We start from the raw sequence: 10,040 nt of genomic DNA, 5'->3' as shown, positions 1-10,040 counted from the left end.
CTTATTAACTTTTATACCAAAGCCCCTCCTCCCTGTACACGTCTGCATGTTTGAGGAAGTAAATCTTGGAGTCACACACTAGTCTTCTGTGTTCAAACTCCCTCAGCTGGATAAAGGACTACAGTGACTGATTCTCTCCTGTGCTACTGTATTTATTACAGAAGATCTAAAAGTGAAAGTGAAGTTTGTACAGAAGGAGACATTACAGAGAAACAGCACAGCAGCTGTTGGAGGAAATGGATGCTACAAACCCTCTGTCAGAAGAAGAGTTTTCATGTCCTGTGTGCTGTGACATCTTCAGGGATCCTGTTATACTGTCATGTAGCCACAGTGTGTGTAAAACCTGTCTGCAGCAGTTCTGGGAAACCAAGGGGTCTCAAGAATGTCCAGTTTGTAGGAGAAGATCTTCAAGAGATTATCCTCCCTGTAATCTTGTCCTAAAGAACTTGTGTGAGGCTTTTCTAGCGAGCAGGAGTCAGAGATCTTCAGCAGGGTCTGAGGTGCTCTGCAGTCTGCACAATGAGAAACTCAAAGTCTTCTGTCTGGAGGACCAGCAGCCTGTGTGTTTGGTGTGTCAGATTTCAAAGGCACATAAAACTCACAACTGCTGTCCAGTAGAGGAAGCTGTGTGTGACTTTAAGGTATGAAATGTACACTAATGTTTTAACTGTAATGTTTTCCAATGTTTACAATTATCTTGAAATATACTGCTCAAAAAAATAAAGGGAACACTAAAATAACACATCCTAGATCTCAATTAATAAAAATCTTTGAAATCATTTGAAAATCTCTCATTTTTACCTGTTGTCTGTTCCATTTGCACAAGAGCAGATGAAATTGATTCACAATCAGTGTTGCTTCCTATCTGAACACGAAGTGTGGATGACTTGGAGTTACATTGTGTTGTTTAAGTGTTCCCTTTATTTTTTTGAGCAGTGTATATGTTACAGAGTCTAGAATAAATTTGTCAGATGATGAGATTTCCGACAACTAAATCAGACCTTCATTCCCAGTGAAACTTAATATAAATAAAATATTGATATACAACCTGCTACAAAATATAAAACATGTCCTTTTGATAATAAAAGGATGAAAGGAATCATATTAAACATGCCATTCTGTCCAGTCGTTAAAATCTCTGTAATCTCCAGCACATCTACACAGATGTATATATACAGTCCTGAAAGACTCATACAGTCCTCTACTAAACCCGTATTTTACAGAACAAACTCAAGACCTCACTGGAGTCTCTACAGCAGCATTTGAAGGTCTTAGAGGAACATAAACAAGTCTGTGAGAAAACAGCAGCACACATTAAGGTGAAAGGTCACTGAGTTCTGAATGGTACTGTGATCACTGTCCACGTACACCATAATGAAACACACACATTTGGACAGTTAATATTTTCTCATCATCTCCCATTCCAGTATCAGGCCCAGCACACAGAGAGGCAGACAAAGGAGGAGTTTGAGAAGATCTACCAGTTTCTAAGAGATGAAGAAGCAGCAAGAATAGCTGCACTGAAGGAGGAAGAGGAGCAGAAGAGTCACATGATGAGGAGGAAGATTGAGGAGATGAGTGGAGAAATAGCATCTCTTTCAGATCAGATCAGAAACACAGAGAAGAAGATGGAAGCTGAGAACATCCTGTTCTTACTAGTAAGAATTACTCAGTCTGTATCGTTTTAGTGTGTGTGTGTGTGTGTGTGTGTGTGTGTGTGTGTGTGTGTGTGTGTGTGTGTGTGTGTAAGGGTCTTTAGAAACATTGATGTTATTATCATATAAGAAGCATTTTTGACCCTCATATAAACAAAATGACAAAAATTTGATTTCATTTTCTGTGAAAAAAATGAATCAAAAAAATTCCTCTGTATCCTTTTCAGAATGTGTCGTCCACATTGAAACAGTAAGTGATTATTATTTCTGTTTGATATATTGTGTTACACATTGTGTTTGTGAAATTATTCTGATACATTCAGATCGTCAGTATGTGGTCTCTGTTATTTCAGAAACAAGAAATATGAAGATGGTATTTAAGAAAATAAAAATACATTGATACTGATGATGTGCAAAAAGTGGAAAGATACACTGATATGTTTAATGAAAGATAATAATACAGCTTTATACATTTCCAGTGAAAGATTTTTCACTTGTAAATACAAATTTTGAATAATTTCAATATGATATATATTAATATATTATAATGATAGTACAGCTTTATACATTTCCAGAGTTCATCACACCCCAAAGGAACATGAGAAGGTGTCAGGAGCTCCGATCAATGTAACAAAACATCATTCCAACCTGAAGTTCAGAGTCTGGGAGAGAATGCAGAAGATTCTCCAGTACTGTGAGTTTTGGATCTTGGATACTAGGGGTCTATAGGAAGTCCGGTACCCTGAGTCTGAGCTCCATGGATCTCCATCTCTGAGGGACCAAGCGTGTCAGCTGGGACTCTCCCTTGTCTCTGTGTCTGTCTCTGTCTGTCTCCCTGTCATCATTTTTGTGTCTGTGTCTTTTCTTTTCTGCGTCCCTGTCAGTCTTTGTTTCTGTGTTTGACTCTGTCTTTGGCCCTGTCTCCATCTTTGTATCTGTCCCAGTGTTGTCCTTTGAGTTGTTGTCCCACCCCCTCAAGTGGTGAATGAAGCAACTTTCTTTACTCGTGTCTGCGTTATTCCGATACGTAAAGGAAACTTCCCCAAAGCTCCGTGATGAACAAAACAAAACGGTTGTTTATTCCAGGCTATACATGTGATGAAATAAACTTAAAACAAAACTTTCAAACCATGGTTAGGTCCTTCCAAATATATGATGCAACACAAACCGTAACGCTAAACACGGTAATAAAACTGTGTTGCTACCAGCATTCTCAACTACTCACTTATCCCCCAAAACCAATGGCGCATTTCCACACGGGCCTGCTTGGCGCGGTACGGTTCGATACGGATCGATTCGCAACGGAACGGTACGGTTGCGTTGTGTTTCCATTACAATGGTGGACCACCACAATGTGGGTGGAGTCGCTGTTGGCGCGCGGGTTGTAGTGACGTGACATCATTTGTATGCGACCACAACACCGTACAACAATGGACGAGATGGCGATAGCGGAGGAGTCGCTCTCCTGTGACGCAACCTGTGACAACACTCCCTGGCCAATCAGTGTCATGCTCACTGTTGCCAACTCCTCAGTAAGGAAAGTCGCTATTGGTTGTCCTAAAAGTCGCTAGAAGTCGCTAAATGACGTCATCACCTAATTTGCATAATACATGTTTTTTGAAGCTGTAAAATAATAACGTTGGGAGAGAAAAAAATGAGTAAAAACACCCTAAATATGTTAGAACTACAAATGAACAACATCTGTTGTCTTTGAAATAGGTCACTTCTCAAAATAACTACATGACTTTAATGCTTTGTATAAATAATTGTTTACGTAAATTACATAAATAATGTTTTTTTGCTGTGTTGTTAATTGTTAGTATATGAGTAGCAGTTAGCAGGAACTAGTTGGCATAGAAATCAACCTTACAATACAGGCAGTATGCCCGTGTATTATCTCCAATACATGGCTTTAGCCTGCCTTAAATTCAGGATTTGATTCCCACTCTTTCCTGTATTTTTGAGAATAGAGTTTAGAGTGAGACATGATGAGCAAGTTAGCTAGATGTTAAGCTTTCACAGAGACGCACATACTGTGGAGAGTTAGCTAAATGTTTAAGCTAGATGTTTAGCTTTCACAGAGATGCACTGTGGACGAGACGAGTGACTGGCTATGTGGTGAATGAGGTGAAGAATGACTGAGACTGTGTGAGTTAAATGCAGTGATTTCTTTTCGTGTCTCACTGAAGACTAAAGCATTTATATTTACATCCCCCATCAGCGGCAGCTTTGGGCATGCGCAGTTCATGTGCAGTGTGGACGTGGAGCGGTGAGGGTCTGCTCTGAGTGTGAGACTGCACTGAGTGTTGTGGGCGGGGCTCACGGCAGCACCCGCCGGGGCTCACGGCCCAGAGGACAGCAACTAAAGAGCGTGTTTGTTCAGAGTCTCCAAAAGTCTCCAATAACACCACAAAAAGTCGCTAGATTTGTCGCTAGTCGCTTTTTACTACAAAAAGTCCCTAGAGGGTCTGAAAAATCGCTAAATATAGCGACACTGGTCATGCTGTTCTTCCACGTCACAGAAGTTTTCCGCTTTGGAACGGTTAGAACCTCGAGCGAGTATGTACGAAAAAAGTACCTGAAGGTACCGGCAAACTGGTACCTGGTACTAATGGAAACACTCACAAACCGTTGCGAATCGAACCGTACCGCGCCAAGCAGGCCCGTGTGGAAATGCGCCATAACATGAGCTTCCCGCCCCGTCGCCACTTAGCTCTTAAAGAGACAGTGACCTAATTACTTCACTTAAACCAGTGGTTCCCAAAGTGGGGGGCGCACTTTAGCAAAAAGAATAAGTAAATTTATTATAAAAAAACATTTTGCATCCTTTCTGGGGAAACTTTAGAAGCAAAATAAGACATTTTCCCAGCATACTTCCTTAAAATATGGTTATTAATAAATTTACTAAACTCCTTCCAAAACCTTTGTGTGAAGGAGCAAAGCCAAAAGAGATGTGTTACGGAGCTTGGAAGTAAAGCCTGGTTTCGCGAGTGACCGAAGCGCGTAACTCCGCCCAACTCACGCGACCCTGCACGAACGGTGGAGGCGTTTATACTTGCGCAAGCTTCACTGCAGTGTTCTCCGAAACGATAGGTGGTGATAGGTGGCAGTGGAGAATAAAAAACCCCTGCAAAACCGGTGAAAGAACATTTTTACCTGACGCTACACCAGGCATCAAAATAAATAAATATATACACACACTATATATATACATAGATCTATATAGATAGAAATATATATGAATTTGCGCAAATGGTGGAGGCGTTTATACTAGCCGCGTCACATTCTTTGTAGTTTTGTTCGAAACAATATGTGGTAGTATAAAGAAACACCCCTCAAAAACAGGGGAAGAAACATTTACCTGAAGAATTTTAATGTTGCTTGTGTTTCAGGTTTGAAAAGTGCTGGAATTTAGGCTAAAGTACTTGAAAATGCTTGAAATTGTAACTACTTCATTTCACAACAAATATCTGTCTGACTGAACAGTTCTCTTGTATTACGTTAACAAATACGAGCCTCTTGTAATTCCAGGACGAAACATGAGAGAACGTGAAGACGTTAAGATTGGGCGTTTTGAAAATAAACCACCATTAAATAATGTGATTAAAAAGCGAATTATTTCGAATCATTTCGAGTATATGTATAAATATTTAACTTAATTAAGTTTAACGTGCTGGGAAATATTGAAATGGACCTTGAAAGTGACGTGCAAGTGCTTGAATTCCACCTTGTATAGGTGTATGAACCCTGCAAATATGACTTTGTTCATTGCGCTGAGACGCGGCGCGCGTGAAGTTACAAAATTCGAGAGGTGCACGAGCAGACACACGTGTAAATAGTGCACGACTTCGCGAATCGACCACACGTACGGAGCCACCGCAATTACGTCATTTTTGCCGCGTGGACCCTCGCGACGCGTCAAGTATAAACCCGGCTTAAAACATGTGCACATGTGTCAATATGGGGGTGGGTGTGTAGGGGGGGCGCAAAAATATTCTTATCTACTAAAGGGGGGCACGGCAGAAAAAGTTTGGGAACCACTGACTTAAACAAATGGTGCCTGTAGACATTTATATTTACATAATCAGTAAAAATATCACCTTTGGCATCTTAATACTATATTAAACAGCAATATATACACACATATGCACCTCTTTAGGGAAATTGGCAGTCCCTGACAAATTCTCCCTGAGTGTGTGTCTGTGTCTCTCTGTTCAATAAAAAGTAATGTCTGAGTGTGTGTGCATGAATGTGTGTGTGCTTGTGTGCCCAGTGGTGGATGGTGCTCTGCCACTAGGGTCTGTCCTCACTCCCCTTCCTGCACCCCATTCAGTCCCCCAGGGGGCTGTGGATCCCGGTAGAGAGTACGCTGTGCGCAATTGGCTGCCGCTTCTCGCCGGTGTGTGTGATTGGTTGTCTGTGACTTGTACCTGTGTTAAAATTGTAAAGCGCCTTGAGTATTCTGAAAGGCGCTATATAATTCGAACATTCATTCATTCATAAAAAAGTAAATTAACTAAATACATTTACACACAATGCAAAGAAGGTCCTTATATTTTGTCTCCTACACCACTTGTGTTAGTCACTCTGGGAGTAGCGTCCTTTAGTGGGGGAACTGTAACGGTATCTACCCACTAATGAGGACACACACACACTTCAGTACACAGACACTCATAATACACACATGCAGTGTGACACTCAGTGTAACAGTAACACTGCACTAGTTAAGTGTCACATGTGATAATCAAATAATGAATCCAAGATATGTAGAAATATATAAATGAATAAACAGACACAATTTCAAGTGTCAAAACAACAAGCACACAAGTACTGCAGGGGTGTGTGGTGAACACACAACATCACCATCACTTCCCTCTTATCAACCTACTGCAGCATTTCACTCACAGTAAAGGGCCTGCAGTCTGTAGATGTGACCTCATCACATAAACACATGAAGAACATGATTCATTCTGTTCTCTCTCCTCAGACCCTGTTACTCTGGACCCCAACACTGCACATCGACGCCTCCACCTGTCTGATGATCTCACTACTGTAGAACGCAGACCACAGAAATCACTGCTTCCTGATAATCCAGAGAGATTTGATGTGTGGGCGTGTGTCCTGGGCTCTGAGGGCTTTAACTCAGGGACACACTGCTGGGATGTTGATGTTGGAGACAGTGAATACTGGGAACTGGGTGTAATTAGAGAGTCTGAATGGAGAAAGGGAGAGAGGGTCTGGGAGTCAGTGTGGCGTCTGGGCTACAGTAAAATCACTGGTAAATACTGGACATACTGCCCAGGACAGAAAGATCACTACTTCACACCTACAGAGAAACTGCAGAGGGTCAGAGTTCAGCTGGACTGGGACAGGGGGAAAGTGACATTCACTGATCTTCTAACCAGTTCACACCTGTACACTATAACAGACACTTTTACTGACACTGTTTTCCCATTATTCTGCAGTTACAGTTCCTCTCCTATGAGGATCTTACCAGCAAAGATATCAGTAACCAGCAAAGTTAATGTTGTCTTGAATTAATCTTTATATATAAGAATGAACGTGTAGAAGAATTAGTTTTGTTCACTGGAAAATGTTACAGTGGTTAATCAATGAGAAATTTGTAATAAAAAGTGACATCTCATTCCTAATCCATAGGGTTCTATATGACATTGGTCCACCCTTTGCATCTAGAACAGCTTCAGCTATTGTGGGAAGGCTGTCCACAAGGTTTAGGAGTGTGTTTATGGGGAATTTTGACCATTCTTTCAGAAGTGCATTTGTAAGGTCACATACTGATGTTGGACGAGAAGACCTGGCTCTCAGTCTCCGCTCTAATTCATCCCAAAGGTGTTCTATCGGGTTGAGGTCAGGACTCTGTGCAGGCCAGTCAAGTTCATCCACACCAGACTCTGCTCTCCATGTCTTTATGGACCTTGCTTTGTGCCCTGGTGCACAGTCATGTTGGAAGAGGAAGGGGCCAGCTCCAAACTGTTCCCACAAAGTTGGGAGTATTGAATTGTCCAAAATGTCTTGGTATGCTGAAGCATTCAGAGTTCCTTTCACTGGAACTAAGGGGCCAAGCCCAGCTCCTGAAAAACAACCCCACACCATAATCCCCAACCATCAAACTTTACACTTGGCACAATGCAGTCAGACAAGTACCGTTCTCCTGGCAACCACCAAACCCAGACTCATCCATCAGATTACCAGATGGAGAAGCGTGATTCGTCACTCCAGAGAACGCACCTCCACTGCTCTAGAGTCTAGTGGCGGCGTGCTTCACACCACTGCATCCAACACTTTGCATTGCACTTGGTGATGTATGGCTTGGATGCAGCTGCTTGACCATGGAAACCCCATTCCATGAAGTTCTCTGCGCACTGTTCTTGAGCTAATCTGAAGGCCACATGAAGTTTGGATGTCTGTAGTGATTGATTCTACAGAAAGTTGGTGACCTCTTCACACTATGCGCTTCAGCATCCCCTGACCCCGCTCCGTTAGGTTACGTGGCCCACAACTTCGTGCCATTTATCTTATTATGGCATGATACACAAAAGAATAAACATGGTTTCAAAAACATAAACATGTAAGCATATAAGCATATCTGTAAACATATCTGTCTAGTCTTACACCATTTATCTATCTATAGCCCTATCCGGACGGGATTAGTTTTTCAGGGGGACGTCTGTGAAAAATATTTCACCCTTGTACTCAGTGATAAAACTCTTGCATCCGGACAGCAATTGAAAAAACAGGAGGACCCGTGAGTTTTTGGCTTTCTCGGTCACATGACATCGCCTTGTCACGTGATAGCATGTTTAATAATGTCACACTGCCAACTCTGATGATTCCTTTTTAACTTTTAACTTTACTACTGTTCAGTTCAGCATTTAAGATCTCCGTTTAAGTTAAGCTATTTTGTTAAACCAATACAGAAAACACATTATAAAAAATCGCTAATGAATGTAAATAGCTAAATAAATCCGTTAAATAAAATAAAATAAATCCATTAAAAAATCCAGTAAATCCATTTTCGCTCGCCGCTGTCTTTACGTGGATCTCCGTGAAAACGCGCGCCCAACGTGTAACTACGGTGCGTGGCAGTGGACATATAGCTGTTTTATTAAACGCGAGGTGATGTCTGCATGTATAAACTCAGACATGTGGATCCGGACGGGACTAAAATTACCAGACGACCACGGAGTACAGCGAAAAACAGTAGGTAATTCCGCCTGTAATTTTCTCTGAGGACGTCTGAGAAAAACACGGACATGCTCGTTCCGGACGGGATTAAAATCACAGAGGACCCCCCGTAAAAGAGAAAATTACCCCAGGACCCCCTGAGAAACTAATCCCGTCCGGATAGGGCTTATGTGTCTGTCTAGCTCCACTGATTATATTGTTCCACTAGAAGTTCCAAAGCACTGCCATATGGCAGGTGTGAATAGCCCTTCTTGCCTCCAGTGTTATGTAAATGAGGCGTGTGTCAGGTGTGGGTGATCACTCCTTACACACCTTTCCTTACACACCTTTGGCTACCTCATGAGACTGCAAGCTCTCTTGCAAAAAGTCTCCTCATCTACAGGACCATATGTTTGAGATTTGATTTGTGAAAGGTTGAAATAATGTGAAATTGACACAAACATAATATTTGAATTATAGTGGCATATAAGTGGCATATTGATTAGTCAAAATGGCTCTGATTCCTATATTAAGTCGTTTTTGTGATTCCTATATTAAGTCGTTTTTGTCTTTTGAAAAATTGCCAATAGGTAAAGATATTTTTACATAAACGTATACAAAAAACCCTCAGCTACTTGAAACAGAATAAAATTCTTGAGCAATTTTAACTTATCAAGATGCAGTAAAAACTGAGGGACAGACAGTGGCGAGGAGACGAGTGAGGCCATGACAGCAGGCCCCAGCTGGCTCATTACGCACCGTGTTTCACTGCGCCCCCCCTCGAGGCAGGAAGAGGTCGAACCGGGGAGACCAGGGGGACACCACACTCCACCACCGCATCCAAGCCCAGACCCCCACCACCACTACAGAGAGTTGCCTGTTCAGCCATACCATTCATACAACATTGAACATCCATATTCACCCTCACACACATACACCCACACACCTTCATCCCATATGTGCAACACACTCATATACAATATGTACCTGTCACGGGTGACAGTATTTTAAATGTTATTTTTTTATATTGTATGTATTTTATCAGTGTGTGAAGGTGGGACTTTTATTGTGATGGGTTGCAGCAGCACTGAGACATGTTGGGCAAATGGGCTGCAGCTGCAACTCGGAACTAATTATTGCTGATAAAACAGCCGTTGGAGTGCAGAATCGTGGCAAGCAAAAAAAATCTTGGACAAGGAG

At 41.8% G+C, this 10,040-nt stretch overlaps 1 protein-coding gene across 1 annotated transcript; it reads left to right on the top strand.

Annotated features, from left to right (window-relative positions):
- Window positions 1–236: 236 nt before the first annotated feature.
- LOC143497959 (E3 ubiquitin-protein ligase TRIM39-like) lies at window positions 237–7,196 on the top strand. Its single transcript, XM_076993612.1, has 6 exons — window positions 237–641; window positions 1,224–1,319; window positions 1,428–1,658; window positions 1,883–1,905; window positions 2,231–2,349; window positions 6,643–7,196. Exons 1-6 carry the CDS (start codon window positions 237–239, stop codon window positions 7,194–7,196), a joined length of 1,428 nt encoding a protein of 475 aa, XP_076849727.1.
- The last annotated feature ends 2,844 nt before the right edge of the window (window positions 7,197–10,040 follow it).

The sequence above is a fragment of the Brachyhypopomus gauderio genome, unplaced genomic scaffold (assembly GCF_052324685.1).
Source record: "Brachyhypopomus gauderio isolate BG-103 unplaced genomic scaffold, BGAUD_0.2 sc117, whole genome shotgun sequence".
In the NCBI taxonomy this organism is placed as follows: domain Eukaryota; kingdom Metazoa; phylum Chordata; class Actinopteri; order Gymnotiformes; family Hypopomidae; genus Brachyhypopomus; species Brachyhypopomus gauderio.
This window is presented reverse-complemented; position numbering and strand designations above follow the sequence as displayed.